The sequence below is a fragment of the Meles meles genome, chromosome 11 (genome assembly GCF_922984935.1).
Source record: "Meles meles chromosome 11, mMelMel3.1 paternal haplotype, whole genome shotgun sequence".
Taxonomy (NCBI): Eukaryota; Metazoa; Chordata; class Mammalia; order Carnivora; family Mustelidae; genus Meles; species Meles meles.
This window is the reverse complement of record NC_060076.1, coordinates 51,119,877-51,143,923: the sequence shown is the minus strand read 5'-3', so window position 1 is coordinate 51,143,923 and position 24,047 is coordinate 51,119,877. Positions and strand designations below refer to the sequence as shown.

The 24,047-nt window shown below is 40.5% G+C and overlaps 1 protein-coding gene across 2 annotated transcripts in view; it reads left to right on the top strand.

Moving 5' to 3' along the window:
* ADAMTSL1 (ADAMTS like 1) overlaps positions 1 to 24,047 on the top strand; it is a 935,024-nt gene that overhangs the window by 714,901 nt on the left and 196,076 nt on the right. For both annotated transcript variants that reach the window (XM_046023640.1, XM_046023641.1), the window contains 2 exons: positions 169 to 253; positions 19,094 to 19,395. In XM_046023640.1, the coding sequence (XP_045879596.1) occupies positions 169 to 253; positions 19,094 to 19,395 (387 nt within the window). The remainder of the gene's footprint in view (positions 1 to 168; positions 254 to 19,093; positions 19,396 to 24,047) is intronic.

Here is a 24,047-nt window from a genome sequence, read left to right as displayed (position 1 = left end):
AACCATCATCAGAAACAGAAATTTACCTAAAAACGTACCACTTGTGGTTATCAGCATTGTTTCTAGGTAGTGTGAAATCAGAAACTGGTGAGGAGATAAAGGAATTTCTGTAAAATTCCAAATTGGTTCTAACCTCTTCTCTTTTATATGCATGCACTTAATTCTCAGAGAAGCTTCCAGTAGAGGCCAAGCTTCCGTGGTACAAGCAAGCTCAAGAGCTAGAAGAAGGAGCCGCTGTGTCAGAAGAGCCCTCGTAAGTTTTAAAAACCACAAGATGTTTTGCTTTTGAAACTGACTGGTTTTAAGAAAGTCGTGTCTCACTGGATGTGGCTTCCCTAGGCTTTGAACCAGGTGTAATCCTCTTGCCAAGGGTCCAAATGAACTTTGAGGGCTGTCCCATTGGAGATTTATCAGTTCCCAAGTGTTTCTCAAAATGTCTGATTGCGTGTTTGCTCTCTAAATAGTTTTCAGTTTGGAAGTAAGAAAATGAAGGGGGAGTGCCAACCCCTCTTCTCCAAAATCTGACCTCCTCTTTTCCAAAGGGTAAAGGTGAGAAGGCCCAGGCTCCCTCTGACGATGCAACATAGATTTGATGGGAAAGTCTGGACAGCTTTTCACATTCCTTATAATCCAGCTTTGTAATGTAGCCACTCACAAAAGGTAAAGCATTGGTAAAATATGTCTGCAGGCAAAGGAAGTATATTAGCATGTAGGATATGAAATGGTTTCCAAATTCAATCTGTAGTTTAAATTTCACCAGAGATAAAAATTAACAGTGTAATCTATATATTCAAAAGTAATTTAGAATTTTCTCAGATCCGTCTTGTTTGGATCTCAGTCTGATATGGTGTGCCAGACCACGAATTGTGTTTCTGAATCACACCCAAAACAGCAAAGGATTAAAAAAGAATTTCAAACTCCAGATTGGTGTGACCAAAGTTCATTTGTAGAGAAATGAAATTTGTTTTGCAGTCACTTGGTTTCACATTTGACAATGCATTTCTGACTTAAAAGGACAATAAGCAAAACATAAATTAATTTTGTGCTCTGAAGTTACTACAGCACATTTTCCTACTTTTTGGAAAAATGACTTAAAAAAAAAAGCAATTAATCATTGCAGAACCTTGGAGGAAAGGCAGTGTTTAAAGATCACAGTGCAACCTTTACATGACTATATGAAGGCTTAAAACTTTTTGTTTCTCTCCGGCTAGTACCCGGCTGGACAGGCCTTCTTGTTGCTAGAGAGGAAGTAAGTGGTTTATTTTAGATGGGAATTAGCTCTTTATCCACTAAGGTCCTGTTTAAGACACAGAAAGATGCCGTATATTTGGAACTAATTGTTCCTTATATGCATTCTTGGGTTAGATACATTTAAAATGAGATGTATTATTCTACGTAAATAAACTCTGCTCTCTTGTACACAATATTTTGTCATTCGGTCTGAAGCATAACCCTATACACAGTATCGCATTATAACAGATGTTAAATAATATAATAAAGTTGAAATTAAATCAAAACATCTTATATCAATAATTTAACATCTTTCCCATTATTAGATAGCTCTCAAAATGAAGGTTTTAAGTGGAGCTTAATGCCCCTGCAGAAGGATTACATAGACCCTGGTCAACCATGTTTTGTAACGAGTGTTTTCCAACTAAAGATCTGATTAAGATGCATTATGCTTAACTTTAATCTTAATAAATCCCTAAAGTAGTTAACCACATAGTTTTCACCATTGAAACTATAGCCATATATTAGATTATTAAATTTTACTCCCGGTGTAATGGAATTGCCATCTTGGCATGATTAATTTGAATTGAAGTAGATTGTAATTGGAGCACTGGTCTCGGGTAAAGGAAATGTATACTATTATGCTCAGAACAATAATTACTTTTATACCAAAACGAAACAAGTGACAGCTGTAGAATAATGTAATGAAAGGTATATGGTTTCCACACCTTAATGCACTTTACATGTTTAGCGCACTGAACCCTAGGAAAGGTCCGACATGTCACATTATTTTTTTATTGATTTTGAATTTAAAAAACATAATTTTGCATGGTCTTAATTCTTTCTTTTCTAAACCACATAGACTAGTTTCTAGATGTATGCAGCAACCTGTAATTAGTCTCCGTAGTATAATGAACAAATGATATACTGTCAGCAAGGCTTTTCCTTCCCCCCACTGAAGAGACTCACATTGCTTAAATTAAATGGTAATGTTTAGAAGCTGTGGCCATCTCTTCTGAACCAATCAGAGAAGCCTGAATCGTGGTCTAGAACTATTATCTCTCACTTTGGCTCTGGTCTACTATGGAAGAGTTCCTAGTAAAAACAGTAAATATCATTTAGTTCCCCGATGTAAAATAAAAATATTATCGCCAGCCTGTCTCATTAAACAATATAGGAAAACCAGTAGCTTAAAGTCTTTAGCATATGGAGATGCTGTTAGTGAACACTGGATGCTTGTGGCCACCCCAGAATGAAAAAAAAAATAATAATAATTGGTTAGCACTCTGGCCAAAGATATGTTGGAAAGTAACCACTCTAAGGTGTGTTTAGGAAAAAAGAAAAGAAAAGAAAGAAACTCCGATTAAAAAGTAAACACTGAATTTCCAAGACATGACTAAAACTTTATAGAACAGAAGCATGTACTGGTATGGTTGTTCCCCTGAGCTAAATGCCATGTAGAAGATGCACATGCAGATATCAGCCATAGAACACCTAAAATCGTGTGCGGGGGTGGCTTAGTCAGTTACATGTCGGCCTTCTGATCAGGTCATGATCCCAGGGTCCTGGGTGGAGTCCCGTGTCCGCCTCCCTGCTCAGCAGGGAGTTGGCTTCTCCTTCCCCCTCTGCCCCTCTGCCCTGCTGGTGCTCTCTGTCTCTCACTCTATCTCTAATAAATAGTATTTTTTTAAAAAATAAAATCTTTTAAGAAATCAAAATAAATAAAACCTATTAAAAAGAATATCTGAAATGAGTATCACAACTAGGTCACAACATGGTAATGCCCTTAATATATTGAATTCGTTGTATAAAGTTGCAGCTTTTTTAAGAAATACTTGTAAACGTGGACTGTTTTTTTTCTAGCAATAGACAGATTTATTTATGATGTGTTTGATTCATATGGCACAAAGGAAGGAACAGCGTGGTGAATATCTTCCTGTGATATAAAAAAGTATCTCCTAACCCATTTGGGAGAGGCATACCCTCTAAATTGATTTTTCACTAGTGGCCATGGTTTGTCTTGATCCAGGCATATGTTTTTACCAGATTTTTTGGACAACCCATGGCAAGAATCTTTAAGCGAGGTATTTTTGTCTCTCCTCTTCGAACAGGACAGTATGAATAAGATCTAACCCTGAACAGATACTTAGTCACGTGGGGCCTTACCTAGGAAAGCTGATTAAGCATGGGCAATCTTTTTATTTCCTTGTAGCCACATTTTTATTTTTTTAATTTAATTTTCTTTTTTTCAGTGTTCCAAGATTCATTGTTTATGTACCACACCTAGTACTCCATGCAATATGTGCCCTCCTTAATACCCACCACCAGGCTCACCCAACCCCGCACCCCCTTTCCTTCCAAAACCCTCAATTTGTTTCTCAGAACCCACAGTCTCTCATGGTTCATCTCCCCCTCTGATTTCCCCCAATTCACTTTTCCTTTCCTTCTCCTAATATCCTCCATGTTATTCCTTATGCTCCACAAGTAAGTGAAACCATATGATAATTGACTCTCTCTGCTTGACTTATTTCACTCAGCATAATCTCCTCCAGTCCCGTCCATGCTGATACAAAAGTTGGGTATTCATCATTTCTGATGGAGGCATAATACTCCATTGTATATATGGACCATATCTTCTTGTTCCATTTCTTTGAAAAAAATGGATGGTATTTTGATAGGGATTGCATTAAATGTGTAGATTGCTTTAGGTAGCATAGACATTTTCACAATATTTATTCTTCCAATCCAGTATCCATTCATCCGTTGAAGGGCATCTTGGCTCTTTCCATAGTTTGGCAACTGTGGCCATTGCTGCTATAAACACTGGGGAGCATATGGCCCTTCTTTTCACTACATCTGTATCTTTGGGGTAAATACCCACTAAAGCACAGACAGTCTTATAAATAAGTACAGTAAGGTGAACTTGCCTTTGAGGATCCTTGCTAAGGAGTCCACAGATATTCCTGCTACTCAGTTAACACAGAAGGAATTATGGTAAGAGACAGACTTCTATAAATAATAAGATTCTGGTCTGAGTTGCATTTTTACGAGGCTAAGAGCCATCCCATTCCAGCCCTAGAAAGGGGCAGATGGAATGATGGAAATTTATTTCTGAGAGGATGGCACCATTATGCTTGCCTCCAACTGATGAAAATATCATTTAGGATTCATTATTTGTTAGTTTGTTAGTTAGTTCTTAGATTTCCTCAGTTACTTTTTTTATCATTTTCTTTTATTTTTTACAGTGTTTTGTTAGTTTCAGGTGTACAGTATAGCAACTCGATACTTCCATGGGTCACCCAGGGTCCGTCACGACAGGTGCCCTCCTTCATCCCCATCACCTCTGTCACCCATTCCTCCCACCCAGCTCCCCGTTGGTAACCATCAGTTTGTTCTCTATAATTAAGAGTCCATTTCTTGATTTGTCTAGGATTTAAATATCAGATGGAGCCCAGCTGGTTGCTTCCATTGTCAAATATATGGGAATCGCATTCTAGGTATTTTTGAAGCCCTCAGAATTTTACTCTTATTTGCTGAGGGATCAGAACTGCAATGTGGTAGTATAATTCTGTTCATTAACCAGGTAGAAGCTGAATACATTACTGACTTGAATTCCCATCTCCTATATTTAACTTACTTTCAATCTTCTGTGGAGCTCTTTGCGGAAACACAACCACCACCTCAAGCCAACTACACGCAGCGATGGCTTTGACAGCTCCATTTCTTGAACAGAAATGATACAAGGGGGTCCTCTAGGACCCAGGTAGGCAGCAGGTCTACTGTTGCTGCACGGGAAATTGATCAACTAGCCTTCCTAACAAGCCTGATCTTGCTTGGAATAGGAAGGAAATTGTTCATTTCCTTAACTCCCTCAGGCCGCTAATAGGCCCCTCAGTGCTCTGGAAGGTGTCATCTGTTGAAGAAGGCATATGAAAAGGCTATGGCCTAGATGATCCTGATGTCCTGCCTTTCTCTTTTTGGACTTTCTGCTCTCTGAATCAAGTCATTCCAGAAAGAGGGAGGAAGGATCCATTGGGTACCTAGGGAAGCCAGTTTCCTCCCTGACTTATTTCAGTTGCCAGGAGTTCTGCTTGGAGGGCTCTGAGCAAGCAATAGGTGACAGGTGACTACTTTGGACACTATGTGACCAGCACAACCATTTCAGCAAGCCAACCCTCCTTCAGACATTAGCATGTACCGGGTAGGGAGTGAATGGTGCCGTCCTCTCAAAAGCAGGATTGGGTGGCCCTCTATGCCTATCTTGCCCTTAAAAAAAATCTTGGCTTATCTCATCAGATTTTCAGTTAACACCTTTATTTGCACGGTTAAGAAAACATTTTTATGCTTCAACACTATAGACCTTAAATGCATTGTCATAAATAACCTTGGTGTAAGCCATTTAAAAAAAAAAAAAAAAAGATGAAGCAAAAGGAAAACAAGCAGGCCAAAGGCCACAGTGATATCTGGATGCCAGATGGCATCAGCTTAGTGATGGGGCTGATTCAATAAGAAGCAAAGGGAAATTCCTGTCATGCATCTGTGTGAACAGAACCCGCAAGGAATTAGATACAGAAAGGAAAGCCAGTAAGAGTCGCCATGGTGATCCTAGAGTCATTAAATGCCTTGTTTACCTTGTTGGAAATAGTATTTAAATATATAATATTTGAGCGTATGTTTACATGAGTCCATATTTATATCCAGGAAAGTTGTCTGAGAATGTGGATGGCTGAACTCAGCAGTTAAGAATGTGAATTCATATTTAAAAAAAAAAAGAAAGTGACTAGAAATATTAATTGTGTGACATGTGTTTTTATATTTTCCCCCAAAGAATATTCAAGGACTCAAACATCAGGAATGGATCCAGATACTTTTGCTGTTTATATCCTCAGCACAAGGTGCCTGAATAATTTTCTCTTCATGAATCTCAGGCCACAGGAAATAAAAGGAATATCATATATATATCAAGATATATATATATATATATATATATCTTGAGAATCAAAAATCATCTCATCTAAGATCAAGCAGTTTAAATATGATCTGTAGATCATTAAGCCAACATAAGGGATGTTCAAGCAGAATAAGGTTGAGCATTAGAATTACAGGATGGAAAAAAAAAAAACACAAAAGTCTTTAATTTTGAGAATTGGCACATTGTAGAACTAAAGCCCTATACTGCCCAACCAGCCTTTACCCCACAATAGTCATGACCTTGCTCACTTTCAACTCCTTCCTTTCTGGCTTCCTTCCCATCTACCCAAGTCATTCTCTTCCATCATATTCTTTGCGAGAGCACACTTGATATAAGTTCTCTGGCTGATTAGGTATTTTAGATGACTATGGAGAGTCCACACACCTGCTAAATTGTTCACATCTCCTAACGAAAGAAGCTAAATTTGCTCATAAGTCATCTGCTCTGTGCCAAGCTTTGCGCCAGTTGCAAATACTGTAAAAATAAACCCAGTAGTCCTTGCCTTCAGGGAACCTTGAGTGCGTCATCACAGGAATGATAGGATTGTGTCCATAGTCTTGAACGTTGGTCATTTATCCACAGATAGAACAAGTGAGCGAGCTGTATTTTAAAAATGCAATTTGGTGTTTCGGTATGCTCAGCGTGATAGTGTTACGGATTTAAAAAGAAGTGTTAAGAAAATTATTTATTGAATTCCCAAATTCTCTCTACTACCATATGTTCCTCTGAGTTAAAATATTAGCATAGTTCAGCTAGGGTGTGGTAATTCACAAATATGAGCATAAATGAGAGAAGAACGCAACATGCATGGAAAGAATTGGGGGATGTTGATGAGAACTGATGTTTGGCAGATCGCAATAGAACTTAGTTGAATCTTTCACTCCAAAACCAGTACTTGAGGAAGGATTATTGGATATTTTCACATAGCCAATGATCAGGTATTTTGTATACATACAAAATACGTACCTCAGCAGACCTCACCTGTACATTGAGAACAGGCTGCAGAAACCATAGGTAATTTCCTAAAATTGAAATTTTTTTCAATACACCATGCTGCCGAGTATGTGAGTCAGTGAGAGTTGAGTCTGTGTGTTTGTGGGCTCAAACAAGGAGACAGCCCTGCTGAAATCTAAGTAAAAAGTGGTTTAATTATTGATCAGACCTCCGTACAGAGCACATGCCCCAGCAGGGGTAAAGTATGGGCTTCCATGACAGATTGGCCTGGTGTTCTTCTTGAGTCCACCACCAGCTACAGGAGACCCTGGGCAAGTCACTTAACCTTTTGGATGCAACTTCCTCATTTGCAAAATGAGCAAAATAACAAAGATTATTACAAAGATCAAGTTAGTGCATATAAAGTACCCAGTATGCAGGAAGCTCTCTTCCTTCCATAACTTTCATTAACTGGGATTATGATTGGGCCTTTTCCAGCATCATGCCTCTTCCCAGAGAAACTTGCAGGGAATAAAAACATATAATAGTCACTTATTTACAAATGGAGAAATCGAGGCAGATGTTGTATCTACTAGTATGGGAGAGAAAAGTACAATTTAACCTGAAATTCAGCCAATGGTTCCCTAGCTAATACCACCATCTTGCCTCTCTTCTGTACATCGAGCCTTTTTCTGTTGTAAGCATCACACTCCCAGCGGAACTTATTCTAGAGGAGAAAGCTTAGTTACATCTTTTTGAATGAAAAGGGACCTATGGGGAATTGCAAAAATTAATAAAGTTAAGAAAGAGCTTAGGTGGAAAAGCATCCTCTCTCAACTCTGGGTTAAACAGAGTCAATCTCCATAGATTGCTCCCAACGTGCACCGAGACAGAAATATCAGTAACAACCTCGGCAGAGCAGACAGAGCCATTTTTATGTAGTCATTAGAAAAGGCTTTATTGCAAACCAAGAAGTTCTAAATTGGTCAGCCCCTCCCAATGCCTCCACTGATTGCTCATTCTGTAGCTACTTTCAGAAAACTAGATCTGAACTATTGCTCAGCTCTGCCCCAGAGAGTGACAAAGACAAATTAATGGGATCCGCGTCTGCCAAAATAAAGTATGGATCCTGTCACCACCAATATATGTTAAGTCCATTAAGGTCATTTTTAATGAACTGAACTTTTCGTTGGGAAGCTTTGCCAAACTTGTTGAATTAAAGGAAAGAACCCTTCACAAAGTTGCAAAATAAACCAATTTCACTCCACATGAGAAAAAAAAAAAAGGTCCATGGAAAGTATTCTGAGTTTACACTATTTTAGATTTTTATCAAAATCTGGGAAAATGATATGCATTAAAAACTCTATTTTGGTATTAAGTTGAAAACTACAAATGCACTAATAGCATTGTAAGCTATAATGGCATGTGAGTCCCTGGGACATGGCTTTTTAAATAATCAGACCAGCCTCAAGGAAAAATCCAACTTCTAAATTGCGTTCTGTGTGCGTAGGTCGGAAAAGCAATAGGAAAGGAAGATGATCTGAAATGACTCTCATAGCCTCATTTTCTGTTTGTGAAGACTTAATTTGGCTCCGTTTGTATCTGCTACCTACAGTTAGTGGCCTATCTTTTCTTTTTTCTGTGTATATTGAGTTTCAAAGAGTAGATGAAAAAGAGGAGCTCTTCTTGCTCCTAACGTAAGAGCAACTCCAAAATGCCTCAGAGCCTTCACTAGGGTAGCTGCTTGTGTGATAAGACCATGTGACATCAGAGTTATGGATAAATCACTGAAGGTAGCCTCTGGCTCACAGCTGCCCCCAAATCCTTGTCTTCTATAAAACAGCATTTGTATTGAGATTGAAGTGTGATAGACATAGAATTTAAACTTGCCTCAAGCTACATGATAACCTAATAACCCATCAAAACAAAATGAGATCAGCACATACTGCCTGAGCATAGCTATAAGAAATATAAAATGGAGAAGCCCACTACTAAATTTGGGCACAATACATTTTTTAAAAAGACCAAAAGAAACTTCCACAACAGGAAAAAGTTTTCGTTTGCTAGGGCCCATAGCTGGAACGGAGAGGTATGATTTAATTTCTTTTTGAGTTTCAAGACTGTGTCCTCTTTAGCTTGCTTTCAGGCTTTAGACCCAAGAACCAACCCAATACCGACTCACTCATAGCATCAACTCTCACCATTCTGTGTGTCCACTCATTTGCTCATTTAAAAGTGTATATTTATTGAGTGTCTATTATGGGAAGCTCTGCCTTCACAGAGATTTGGTATGGTAAGGGAGCGTTATTACATAAAGATTCACACTTGATTTTCAGAGGCTGACAACCACTATGAGTAAATGAAGAGGGGTTCTTAGAGAGTCTAACAGGAGCCCCAGCAGCTCAGGGGTGGGGGGCGGGGAGGCAAGGGGAGGGGCAGGTCAGGAAGTCTTCTCTGAGAAGGGACTTGTCAGCTGAAGCCTGGAGGATGAGTGGGAGTTATTCCAAGCTGAGAGAAAGAAGGAGAGTCCCCCAGGGAGTGACCCACCTGCCAAGATCTTGAGTCAGGAAAGAATTACGCACATTTAAGGAAGAGGAGGAAGACTAGTGTGGCTGGAGGCTAGTGACCAGGGGGAGAAGAGCAGGAAATGAAGATGGAGAAGGGTATAATGTAACCTCTGTAAGTAGTTTGGCTTTGCTTCTGGGTATACTGAGAAACTGTTTAAAGTTTTACATTTTAAGATCCCCTCCAGCTATAGCATGAAGAATGGCTTGGTAAGGTCTAAGAGAAGGGAAAAAAATAAAATAAAACAGTCTAGTGACTGCTGGGGTGGTCCCACAGAGAGGTAGTAGCTTCAGTGGTCGTGGCTTCCATAGCTGCCTGACAGCCAGTATGGTGACGTGGTAAAGAGCATGGATTCTGAAGTCAACTGCCATGGTTTCTCATTTATTTAGCAGTAGCGCTAAACATTAGAAATCTCTGTGCCCCAATGTTATCCTCTATAAATTGGGATGAAATAGTACTGTTAAAACATAATTTTCAAAAAAGTAAAATTGCGATCCATATAAATAAAAAAATGAGCACATATCAATGTTTTTATTTAACTCCTAAATCATTAAGGGAACTAGTGAATTGTTAAAACTTGTTCAAATGAGAATTAGATTTAGAAAAACTGTATTTTCTACCCGACCAAAATCCTTTGCATTGACATGAACAGAAAAGAAATTTCCATCACTATGCATTGGAAACATTTGTGTCATCACAGCCCTCTACAAGGAAACCTCTGTCTAGCCAAAGACAAAGCCTCACACCTCCATAGAATTTGACAACCTCCCACACTGAAAGTCTCCAGGCAATGTCAACATTCTATTGAAAGGATCTCTTTCACTCATTTCACAAAGTTTCTGACAGTATCCATCTCCTAACAATGTTATAATGAGTTAATATATAGAAAGGGCTTAAAGCACATCAGTAAACATTAGCCATTATTATTGTCGTTGTCCTTGTTATATCAAGGTGGTGGTAGTGGAGACGGAAAAAAGTACATGAATTTCAAGATACATTTTTTTTAAGATTTTATTTATTCACTTGACAGACAGAGATCACAAGTAGGCAGAGAAGCAGGCAGAGAGAAAGGAAGGGAAGCAGGCTCCCCGCTGAGCAGAGAGCCCTATGCGGGGCTTGATCCCAGGACCCTGGGACCATGACCCAAGCCGAAGGCAGAGGCTTTAACCCACTGAGCCACCCAGGCGCCCCTCAAGATACATTTTTGAGGGAGAATTGGGGAACCATTTGGAAGCGAGGAGTTGGAAAAAATGAAGCATCAAGAATAACTCCCCTAACTGTGTACTCAAGCAATTGGATAGCTAATGGAATCATGTGCCGTGATGGAGAAGATTGGAAGAGGAGTAAGATACTGAGGAGGGAAATCAAGAGTTCCATTCTGGTTATTTTTGGTTGGAGAAGCCTTTGAAATAGCAAAGTAAAAGTGTCAATCAGGAAAGAGAGCAATGTACAGTGTACAGAGCATGATACCTACTAGCTGTGTGAATGACTGCAATTTCCTCATCCATCTAGTAATCATTAAATGGAGGTAAGAATAGTTCTTACCTGGTTGACATTAGGATTTAGCAGTTGTTTGTTTGGTTGGTGGGTTTTAAAGATTTTATTTATTTATTTGACAGAGATCATAAGTAGGCAGAGAGGTGGGCAGGGGTGGGGAGGGCAGGAGAAGCAGACTCCCCACTGAGCAGAGAGCCCGATGTAGGGCTCCATCCCAGGACCCTGGGATCATAACCTGAGCCAAAGGCAGAGGCGTTAACCCACTGAGCCACCCAGGTGCCCCAGATTTAACAGTTTTTATTTATAAAGCTCTTCGGGTAGTGGCTGGCACATAAGAATTGGATAAGTTTTTGATAAATAGATTAATTATGTTAAATTAGTGTTTACTCCTTTCAAAGAGTAAAATGGCTCCCAAGTCCAAAACTTACCAAAATAAAAAGGGGAGGAGGAGAAGAAGAAGAAGAAGTAGTAGTAGTAGTAGTAGTAGTAGTAGTAGTAGTTTGGGTATAAAGTTCAGGAAAAAAAAAAGGCAGAGACTAAAGATGAACTACTTCGAAGTTGCCCACACATTGGTGGTGTATGAAACCAAGAATCACTGAACACATCAGAAGACAGCACCCAACAGAGCTCCAAGGCACGGCAACATTTAGAGTTCAAGGACAGAAGGAAGACCTAGAAAAGGGGATGGAGAAGGAATTGACCAGAAAAGAAAGCCAAGAGGTGATGGTCCTGTAAGTCACGAGGATAAAATAAGTCAAGAGCAAAGGTATGGTCAGCTGTGTGGGATGCCACAGGAAACAAGAGAGCTGAGGGCACACTGGGAAGTGCAGATACTACAGGGCCAGGATTCTCAAAATCTGATGATTACCTGTCTTTCTGCTGGCTTTTCTCTTACAATTAAAGAACAAACTCCTGATAGTTGACAAGAGCCCTCCTTAATGAGACTCGTTCTCATACCTTGTCGGGAACCATATGGAGGAAGAGAGGTTAGAACTGCCAGACGAATGTGACAGAGTCCTCAAGGATGTGGCTGTGGGCCTTGACAGAGCCCCTTAAAATCTCATGCATTAGAATTCTGAGAGAGCTCGGATACCCCGCAGCGTTTTCCTTCTAGTAGAAAGTCTCTTTGAAAGGAGAATGTGCCCTTTAATCCAGCCAGGCTTTCTTCTCCCACTTCCAGCACTGAGCGCTTCTGCAGCAAAGTCATGGAGGCATTTTTGCAAAGTCCAGCTGCCTCTCACGGAGCCCAAGAGGGCATCATTATCTTGAGAAAGTGAGGTCTGTTTCTTGGAAAAGGCCACTAAATATAGCTCTCCTGCGACTGCCTTAGTCTGTGTGGAATTGGGTCCTTCCTTCATCTATCTATCTCTTCCTCTCTTTTCTTTCTTTCTTTCTTTCATTTTTCTTTCTCTCTTTCTTACCAGCCAGGAGCATCAGACAGGGCGGTGCCTAAATTTTTTTCTCAAATAGATATATTGGTGTTTGATTCAAAATCCTCATTGTGTTGTTATTTTAATTTCTGGAATTGGTCTATGCTTGGATAGAATCACCTCCTAGTGATGAAAGACTCTCACCACCCATGTGTGATGCTTAAGGATTTGAGGAGCTGATGAAAAAAAAAAAAAAAACTGGTGCTATCAGATGTTTTGTGGAGTGTTCTGGACACCTTTGAAAAATTGTGCTTGGAGTCTTTATTTTTTTTTAAGATTTTATTTATTTATTTGGCAGACAGAGATCACAAGTAGGCAGAGAGGCAGGCGGAGAAAGAGGAAGAAGCAGGCTCCCTGCTGAGCAGAGAGCCCGATGTGGGGCTTGATCCCAGGACCCTGAGATCGTGACCTGAGCTGAAGGCAGAGGCTTAACCCACTGAGCCACCCAGGTGCCCCTGTGCTTGGAGACTTTAATATGAGTTGCCTAACTAGCAAGAATTACTTGGAGCTCCAGAGAGTTGTAAGTGAACAAAAGCAGTTGAGAAATATTTTCATAATTCCATATTCAGGTCAAGTATCCTTGACTAAAGATCTTTCACAATAAGTTAGATTGTTATTTATTTGGAATGATTTAGGTGTGGTTCTAAGTGAATGGAGAGGCCTATTTTGGATCAGTGTTCTCCTAAAACATTAATGCCCTAGCTATACTTTTAAAGAATCTTTTGTAGGTTGTCTTGGTGCTAAGGGTTTTACAATTAATTCTAAAATCCCTAAAGTGATTCAATTAGAGTCGCCTTCCCTTTGTAGGCTTCCAAAGGTTTTTGTTTGTTGATTTATTTTGGAGGGTTTTGAAAAAATCTTTTACTTTGAGAGACACTAAACCAAAAAAGTTAACTTGAAGTCTTTGATCTCACGTAAAATTGAGACAGATGAAAGAAGGTGTCTCTTGTTCCATTTTCCAAGTTTCTGTCCCACCCAACAGCAATTTGTTTTGCTCAAGTTTCTAAATGCCTCTTCAGGTCAGATGCCAAAAATGCCTAGCTTTGGTTTAGGAAACTGCACCTTCTCCTAAAGATTTTACTCCATGAATGGGGGTTGCTCAGAATCAGGAGGAGAACAAACTTTTCAAAACTAAAGAAAAAGAAGGAAGAAAAGAAGATTGCTTTCAAAATAGATGAGGCAATGTAGAAAAACTGCATCATTACGAACAAAGTGTGGTGACTGTTTTTGTCTCCAAACAATATATTTATGTAAAAGACTCTCTGGTTAATGTGGGGTAGAATTACTTATACAGTATTTTATTTTTCCAATATACTATTTTCCAGATCCTTCTGTAGCCACTAGCTAAATGATCAAATTTTACAATGGGTAAAAAGCCAGCATTTTCCTGCATTTATAAAATGAACATCTGTCCAAGATTTTGTCTACTTCATTAATTAAGGAGGGTATCAGGAAGATGTTCTGACCAATTCAAAGGACATTTCAAAGAACCATACATATTTAGGCAAACAAGATGTTGGAATGGATTGACAAGTGGATGCAAAACGGGTCTGTTCACAAGACAGCAATTGCATTCCACTAGACACAATTAATCTGCAATTCTGTGGGCAAGAATGATTTGCATTTTCCATTTTCTGTAATTTGTAGAGTGTAAAATAGTTCACAGTCAATGCGAGATTGCAGTAACTAGGAAGGAGGCGCTTTACAGGGCACCCACTAACCTCTTGGGTCTGTGTTAAAGCCTTTTATCATTTTCCCTCCACTATTCAGTTCATTCCCTCCTCTCTTCTCACCTTGAGATCCTGCCACGACTCTCATAAAAGAAAGAGGACGAGGAAATCTGCAAAGCCTATCAGATATCTAGATGAAATATAATATCAAAAACTAAGCCAAAATTAAGTATTTTTTAAAGATTTTATTTATTTGAGAAAGAGAGAGAGAGAGCATGCAAGGGAAGAAGGTCAGAGGGAGAAGCAGACTCCCCACTGAGCAGAAAACACGATACAAGTCTTGATCCTGGGACTCTGGGAACGTGACCTGAGCCAAAGGCAGACGTTTAACCGACTGAGCCACCCAGGTGCCCCTAAGTATTTCTCATGTGATTTCCTGAAAGTTCAAGTTTGCATTTTGAAACTAGAGACTGAGTTGAGGCTGGTAGGAGCATTACAATAACACCCCTATAAACTTATTCTTATTTTGAATAATACCAATGATTTTTTTTGAGGGGAAGGGGTGAGAGGGATGGGGTTACTGGGTGACAGACAGTGGGGAGGGTATATGCTATTGCGAGTGCTGTGAATTGTGCAAGACTGATGAATCACAGACCTGTACCCCTGAAACAAATAATACATTATATGTTAATTTTAAAAAGCTAATTTTAAAAAATAAACATGTATAGGAGAAAGGAGAGGAAAGTAAGAGGAGAAAAGATAAAGCTAAAAATCTTAGGGGAGGCTGGCTGGCTCCGTCAGGAGAGCACGCGACTCTTGATCTCGGGGTTGTGAGTTCAAGCCCCACACTGGGCGTGGAGCCTACTTAAAAGAAAACAAAAAACAACTTAGTTATAGACCATGTGTGCATAACACTGGAGCCGAACTCTGGCTAAGATCTGCAGTGACACGAGATTAATTAGCCAAGAGTGAATGGTTTCTGTTTAGCACTGTATTAATAAAGCAATTGTTATTATTATTTTGATCCCTGCTTCTGACTTCATATTGCCACATATAAACTAAACCACGTTGGGGTTTTACAAGTGAATTTGATTATCACTGCTTTCTGTTTCATAAAAGGGACTATGGTAATAATTCCAATGAAAGGATAAGCGTTTTGTTCATGAAATGAACAATTAAGCTTGCAAATTGAAGACCAGACAGAAACATAAATCATCTATTTACCAGGTTTCTTTTTTAATTTCCTGGGGATGGGAAGACTACATGCAGAAATGCTATTGGTCTCCTCTCAAGTTCAAGCCCTTCTCTGAAAGAACTCATTTATCCAGTCATTCTGCATTCATCCCCCAACAGTGCTGCTAACAAAAAGAACTTTTAAAAGTACCCAAATTAAACTTCAATAGTAAGAGCTTTTTCATGAAATATTTGTACATCAAAATGATTTAAAAAAAACCCACACACACAAAACCCTACTGACTCCATTTTAAATGTCCCACTTTAAGGATTCTAGCTCAGCAAGCACTAGGCAAACCGAGTTTCCTAAGCCTTACACGGAGACCTCCAAGCTCATTTGCCTGCCCTCTACCTGACCTTGCTTCTTTCTCCTTGTGGCCAGAAAGCTCCAGATAGTAAACACAGAGTTGGGAGATCTAGGGATGTGGGGGAGAGTTTCGTATGAAAAACAGTTATTATTCACTTGGCCATTTGCTCTATTAGATATTTTTCTTTTGAAATATGATCTCCTGCCTTCAACAAGAGAGAATATATTATATCATACAGTGTATGCACTGGAGAAATTAAGATGACTGCCAGAAGACAGCACTGCTTAAAAGCCAAATCATTTTTAATTGGTGTGAACTTGACAAAGACCTAAGGATAGTGGGTTGGGAGATAAGCCAGAAAGGCTATTTGACATTTGATAAGACTCTCACTTGGGAGACATAAAATAGATGTTTATTGTTTTTGCTATTAACCCTAAAGGTCCAGATAATTAAAAAAAATAAACAAATGTCCATGTGTATGCCCCCCCCCACACACACACGCACAATTTATTTTCATTGAAATGATGCTTCAAAATAAACAAGGTTCAAGCATTGCAATGAATTCCTGAGGCTCCAGTAATGTGCCCTTTCTACTTTGTGTGCTTTTGGTGTATATTCCTGGTCCTGAAATGACACCAAAGGCAAAGTGGTGGACATGATAGGCAAGGAGAGCAGAGGGTTTGGTTTGTGGGTCATTTATATTCCAGATTTCATCTGGGACTCACTTTGGAAGATAAAACATGTATCAATTTAACTGCTTGCCATTCTTAGAAAATTGTATATGTGGAAAAGATGGGAACTAAGGCTTAAAATGAGTTTGAAGATCATTTATGAATCTTGGTGTGTTTGGTATCTCCACTAAAGTTCCTATAGCAGGAGTTGGGAAACTACAGCTGACAGGCCAAATTCAGACCTTTTTACTACCATCCTCCCTCCAGCTTTTATAAATAAAGTTTTATTGGAACACAACCACACCCATTTGCTTACGTATTGTCTATGACTGTGTTCACAGCTTGTTGGCAGTGTTGAATCATTGCAACAACAAAGACCCACAAACAGGGTCCACAAACTCTAAAATATTTTCTATCTGGCCCTTTACAGAAAATGCTGGATTATCCTTGTTGTCTTGTAATGGTCTCTGAAGATGGCTGTTAGAGGCGACAGAACATTAATTCTTCCAGCATAGGAAAAGCTAATAGGGTACAATGTTTTTTGAAATCTTGTCATTTTTTTAATTTAAAAATAAAATTCAGGGGCACCTGGGTGGCTCAGTGGGTTAAGCCGCTGCCTTCGGCTCAGGTCATGATCTCGGGGTCCTGGGATTGAGTCCCGCATCGGGCTCTCTGCTCAGCAGGGAGCCTGCTTCCCTCTCTCTCTCTCTCTCTCTCTCTTTCTGCCTGCCTCTCTATCTACTTGTGATCTCTCTCTATCAAATAAATAAATAAAATCTTTAAAAAAAAATAAATAAAATTCAGCACGACATTACTAAATAAGAAACATTATTCACACACTATTGTCAAGGTTGGCAGACCCTTCATTTGCTTTTTGGTTTTTCTTACATACAAAATTGTTTAGTTTGCATTTTTCTTTATGTCTACACGTGGGTTGTAATATTCAGTGCTTGTGTATTTGTTGTAATTCTTATTCCAGGAGCCAGACAGATATATGTGAATGTGTAAGTGAGAAGGTTACAATTAGTTTGATGACAGAGTTGGGTTTTATATTTATAAAAAGATCCTACAGGTAATGTTGTTTAAAGAGAAGGAGACTTTTTATTTTTTTAGGGCACTGTTTCCCCCCACCCAAGTTCTCTGTGTGCCAGAAGATAGATCAAGCATTCAAAGACAGGAGAGGGAGGTGACATTGTGATGAGAATTTCTTGGGAATAATTCTGATGGCTCTTCCTCCCTCATCCACCTTCCAGACAAGGTTGTATGTGACCTTCATTCTCTCCTAGGGGATGGCTCTTCATGCATGCCTCAGACAGCGTGAGCTTTTGGGGGTCAGGGGAGTCTGGCTCTCCTGGCCAGCTCCAGGCACAGCCCAGGCTCAGGCCCAGGAAACATCTTTGTTATGATCCTTCCAATTTGAAAACTTGGATCAGTTTCCTGCTAGAACTTCTATTTCCCTAAACTAGATCTGAAACATTTGCACTTGCTAGGATTTAATGCTATAATCTTCTTATCGGTCCTTTTGTTTTCTGCCAAAGTCAAGGTTAGGAGACCAGGTTTGCATGCCTCCACAGCATGACTCTGTGAGAAAGCAGTAGGATCATGGAAAAATAAAAACTTTTTATTCCAAAGTGCTTTTTTCCAGATTATTATGCTAACTTGAAAATGTTCATAGTTCCCTCTGGACATTTTTTCCCTAGATACCTCTCAAGGTCATTGCAGTCATGGCCATTGTTGATAAATGAGAGGGAGTCTTTTTTGGGAACTTGGGTACTGTCCCACATTATAGAGGAACTCAGAGAAAAACCAAATGCTCACTAGTGTGGCTTCTCTGAGGGGTTGGGGGAGAAGAGGGCTGTCGACCAAACTTGTACAAATGCAGAATCTCTCGTTTACTGTGCCACGTCTGTGGATTTAAATTTGTAGCATGGATTTTCTCTACGATATAAAAAGAACTGTAGTCCACACTAATTCAAAGAATGTGTGAGGAACAAGACTTTGCTCCATTCTTGGAAACTTACAAAAAAGAACCCCTTTCTATATATAAATAAATCTTGGGAAGCACATTGAGCCGAAAAGCAAAAGAAAGTTACAGAATATGAGATCCAGATCAGAATAAAATAAAAAATAAAAAACCCTCCTTAAATATCTCCAAGGGCTTATTTTGTGATACTTTTTAGGATCAGAATTAGTCTGCTATAAGAATAGCCAGCGTCTCGCAGAAGGCACAAGTGCTGGGATTTAGAGAGAGAGAGAGAGAGAGAGGAAGAAGCGCCGAGTCCCTGCTCTGAAGAGCTAGCTAGTATCACTGTGGGTGCGAGGCAGGGAGAAAGCAGGTGGTCTGTAGCTGGAATGCCTTCCAGCTGGGAGTTCATCTGACACCAAAAAACCAATCCAGAAACCGTGGCAAATGAGCTCATGAACTAAACCAAAGCACCCATCGCAGGACAGGGCGGCAGAGCCCTGAGCCCATCCCGGGACAGCGCTGGGCCGGGGCGACAGGTGGGATGCCGGGCTCCACAGCCACCTGGCTCCCCCACCTGGGGCTTCTCATCCTGTCCTCTTGTTTGCTTGCCGGCTGCAGGTTCATCCCCGAAGCCTGGTCGGCCTGCACGGTCACCTGCGGTGTGGGGACCCAGGTGCGAACTGTGCGGTGCCAGGTGCTGCTGTCTTTCTCTCAGTCGGTGGCTGACCTGCCTGCTGACGAATGTGAAGGGCCCAAGCCGGCATCCCAGCGCGCCTGTTACGCAGGACCGTGCCAGGGGGACGCTCCAGAGTTGAACCCCGAAGAGACGGACGGCCTCTTTGGGGGCCTGCAGGATTTGGACGAGCTGTACGACTGGGAATACGAAGGCTTCACCACGTGCTCCGAGTCATGCGGAGGAGGTAAGGAGGGGGCCTCTGGTCCAGAGCCCCACCATCTTCTTGTCCTTTCCCTTTCTCCTCTCTCCCTGCAGGAGACTGTGTCACGTGACCACCTCTCGTCCAGGACGATCAGGGGGTGTGGGGGCGGGGGGAGGAAGCCCTTGTAAATGTAAGGCACACTGAATGAAACACAGATGTAGTCCTCTTCGGGCCTGAGCAGCCAGCACAGCTCACGCTTTTGCTTTCAGTTGTCATTCTGATGTTTTGCAATATATCCCAGTGTATCTGACTGAGAGACTCTGTTGACGCTGACCTGGCAAGGCTCTCAGCACTCAGTGTTATTTATCTGTGTCCTTGCTTCAGTGCCTGTGGTATGGACCAAGGCCCAAGAGGACAAAACATTCTGCTCTCCCCCAGAACAGGGTAGAGTTCCCTGATGGATTCGGCTGATTTCCCGAAGCAGTATCTCTTTACAAAGGGAAAAGGGTATAGAAACCACACTTAACACCTTGGTTACCTGGGACCAGAAAGGACTTTAGAGGCTGACCCCTCCGCCATTTTACAGATGAGAAAACAAAGATCCAAAGAAGCTGACTTGAAATCACACAGCTAGTGAGTGACCTCTGGGATTAGGCCTGCTGTTGATCTCTTTCTCTGTCTAGAATCAGCACGTCACACTTCTTTAGGCACTTAGAGAATTCCTGAAGCTTGCCCCTTATGAATTATTTAACTCATGTTAAATATGTATCAACCTGGTCTTTAGGGATATTCCTCAATGGTAACAGATTCAGTGATTCTTTATTTCAGGTGTGATAATGAGATTTGTGGTTGGAGGGGGAGAGGAAGGCATTTAAGTCAGCAATGAATTCTTCATGATTATGATCTTTCTTGCACTTTAGAAAATACATCAGTTTCATAATGCCACTGCCTCCCACGTCTACTCCCAAGAGAGATTTTGATAGGTGAGGAAATGCTGGCTAATTTCCTGCCAGACCCCTCTCACTGGCTATCAGTAAAACCCTTTTGGCATGTTAAGATTCTGCATTGCCAGCAAAGTTTCTCAACCGGTATAAAAAAATATCAAAATTATTTTCCAAAACTGTTTTGTAAACCGTGACATTTTGGAAACTCTTTTAAAAAGGCCTTTTGTCATTATTGAGAATGCACACGTACTCGGGCCCGAAATGTTCACATGCACTTGAAAAGGAACGAATAGTGGAACAAGTACGTACTAGCAAAGAATCCTTCTTCTCCATCAGATCTTTGAGAAAGCATTTAATAGTTTTGACCTTGAGGTTCCTGTTTGTTTCTACGTCTTTCAATTTCAAACCGTGAAATTCTTAAGTGTTTTAATGGAGGGCACTTTTATTTTTAAAACCTAAAACTTTCCATCTGATTCTGGAAGAGTTTCCTGGAACTTGGTTAATCTCTGTTCTTAAGGGGTTCTCCACACACACTGAGGACATCTTTTCTTCCATGGTCACAAAGGGAGAAGTGTTCAATAAAGCTTCGAGAATCCCCAAGCCTGGGCAGGAACCGAGAAGTCAGGTGGAAGGACCACAGCCAAATGCCCACAGTGGCTTCTTTCCAATATAACAAGTGACTCAGGAGTTCAGGTGGTGTGCGTTTATCCCCAATTTCCATGATCACCTGAATGGAACAATCATTATCTCTAGTCTAAAATGCATGTGCTTTGGGAAAAAAAAATTGACTTGTGGTCTCTCAGTTATGGTTCTCAGTTACAAGTCAAGCCTGGAATTTTACGAGCAAATGGAAAAACTAGACACAGTTACAGAATAATAAATATCCAGATACCTTTATCTTTAAGATTCTAACCATTCTGCTGATCAACCAGGGGTATAAAACTCAAAGTGTAGAGGGCCTGTGGAATGTTTTTAATTTCAGATGTTTTCAGAAGATAACTGATTTGGATATAAGATTTAGATGGTTGATACACAATTGATCTCTGCCTGTAGGAACTGAGTGTCTTTGTATAACATAAATTGTACATCCTTTATATCCAAGGCAGGGTAAAGTTACTGAAATGTCTTATGTCTTTAACTGTCAACAACTTTGCACACTTACCTACACTTATGTAACTGTGCCAAGGTAATATATTTACACCTAAAACGTTAGAGTTGAAAATTCCAAAGTGGTGAAAATATGCTTGGGTTATATGGCCCATATGATGCCCATATGCACTAAAAAATCATTTTGCTCCATGGGACATGTATATTTTGAAGTCAGTGTTTGGCAGTAACATTGTATTATCAACTTTGATCTTTCACCAAAATCTAACCCACAAGGTTATATATATTTTTGATCATTCTTGCTGAAACCAGCTAAAAGCATGCAGGATTAACAGAGAGATTTTTAAATCAATTTTGGGTCGTAAGGCCGGTCGAGCTCATTTCATTGTCTTCCCTATCTCCAGAGCAGAAACTGGATAGACACAGAAGTAACCTTTCACCTAGCAGAGGTAGCAACCAGAAGGAACTAGTTAGTAATTTAGACTGCAGTTGGTGGCTGTGTTTCCCCAAGCTGTCATCAAATATCATGGAACAATCATGCTGTTCTGGCAGATATAAACACCGCAAATCCCATTTTGTGGACGACTGAGCCTAACCTGCTTGGATATGTGTCCCGCGTCCCACTATCATCTCCTTGTTATATTTGAATTTCCCATACGTGAGCTCATAGTTGTGGTCAAGGACAGTGGCTTTGAACCTGAACAGCTTTATTATATTGAACTCCTCGATGGTAAAATCAGCATTAAAATGAGCTGAGGGAAAACTTGAAACTACTTCAGCAAGAGTGAAAGGTGAAGTCCTTACCTGCCGCTCCCCTTCCTTATGAGTCCTCTCTCCTTTGATTCTGTCAAGAAAGGAAAACTCAAAAATCGCGACGTACGGTACTTAAACCTGTGTTCTGTGTTGGTTTAAAATGTCCTCCTAAGTGCAAATCCTAGCCTGTTTGGAAAGAAAATGCACTTGATGAGCTAACTTCTCACATCCTGGCCCCACTCCACTGGGCCAAGTATGCTTTGACCTCACAGGTGAGGTCTCCACACACCCTCCCTCTTGCAACTTCCCATACTCCCACACTCCCTGGCTCCCTCCCTCTGTGCGCCTTCCCCCAGGCGTCCTATGCTTAGAATGCCCTGCCCTTGAGGCATTTTGTTCATCATGCCACAAAAATGTATTGTGTGTTGATCACAGGGCTGGTCCCAGATACTCCTTAATTATGACAGAGCTCTGTCCTTAGCTTCCCTCAGCACCCCAGGCCCCGCCTAAGAATGCCTAGGCAACTGGCCGCTATGGCAATGGCCATTTAACACGGTGTCAGAGGCCTAGTATTTTGTTTTATAGTATTTTAGATTCAAATTTAGTAACTCTAGAAGGCCACTTAATCTTGGCACTCAACCATCTCGGAGGTGATTTTTCTCTTGAGCTAAGATTTACTTGTTTGGGGTAATAAAACTTCGTGTTCCATATATCTAAGAGAGGACTATACTGAAGTCCTTCTAGAAACTCTAGCCCTTGCGACACTTGTTCTGTGCAGTCTGAGAAGGACCTAAGTGCTATGAACTAGGGACCCACAAAGTAGAAACAGAGCACCTCCCTCACACATCCCCACACCTGAAGCACTTCCCAATAGGGCAGATGACAAGACCTGTGATGGCTTCCTGCTGACGTCATCCACTCCATTTCATAGTGTTCAGTAGCAGAAAAAAACAATCTATTTTAAAGCAATGTCTACAATCTCTTGAATATTACCCAGCAGGGAAAAGAATTGAAAACTTAATTTCTTTTTTTTTTTAAGATTTTTTTTATTTATTTGACAGAGAGAGAAGGAACACAAGCAGGGGGAGTGAGAGAGGGAGAAACAGATTCCCCACTGACCAGAGAGTCCAACTCAGGGCTTGATCCCAGGACCCTGAGACCATGACCTGACCCGAAGGCAGATGCTTAATGACTCAGCCACCCAGGTGCCCCAAAAACCTAATTTCTGATAAAACCACAGCTTTAGATTCTGGATGGAAGAGTTCACTTCCTCCAGCACCTTGTTGTCATTACCTTAACAATGCCAGACTATTCCAGAGGGAAGTATCAGTGATGATTTCAACAATTTCTTGTGAAATGTTTTGCTATATCATCATACCATAAATTTCAGATGGCTCATCCCAGCTGCAACCTAGAGAGCAACACCCTGTTGCCAGCATTACAGAATATGATGGGGTAGCTTGAATGTCTAGCATAAATCGCAAATGCTCCACCCTGAACTGGCCATGATATATTTAAATTAAACTTTGAAACTCATAAAAAAGTTAGAAAGAAGAAAATTTACATTCATGGCCTCAAGGTAAATGCAGTGACTGATTTTTTAAAAATATTTTAATTGTCAGACATCTGGGAAGAAAGAGAGGTGATTCAGATTCTGGCTTTCAAATGTCACTTTTTAGGGCACCTGGGTGGCTCAGTCCATTAAGTGTCTGCCTTCAGCTCGGGTCATGATCCCAGGGCCCTAGGATCGAGCCCCATGTTGGGCTCCCTGCTCCTCAGGCAGCCTACTTCTCCCTCTGCTTCTGTGTGTGTGTATGTCTCTCTCTCTCTCCTGAATAAATAAATAAAGTCTTTAAAATGTTACTTTTTAAATTATACTCTTGCTGAGTG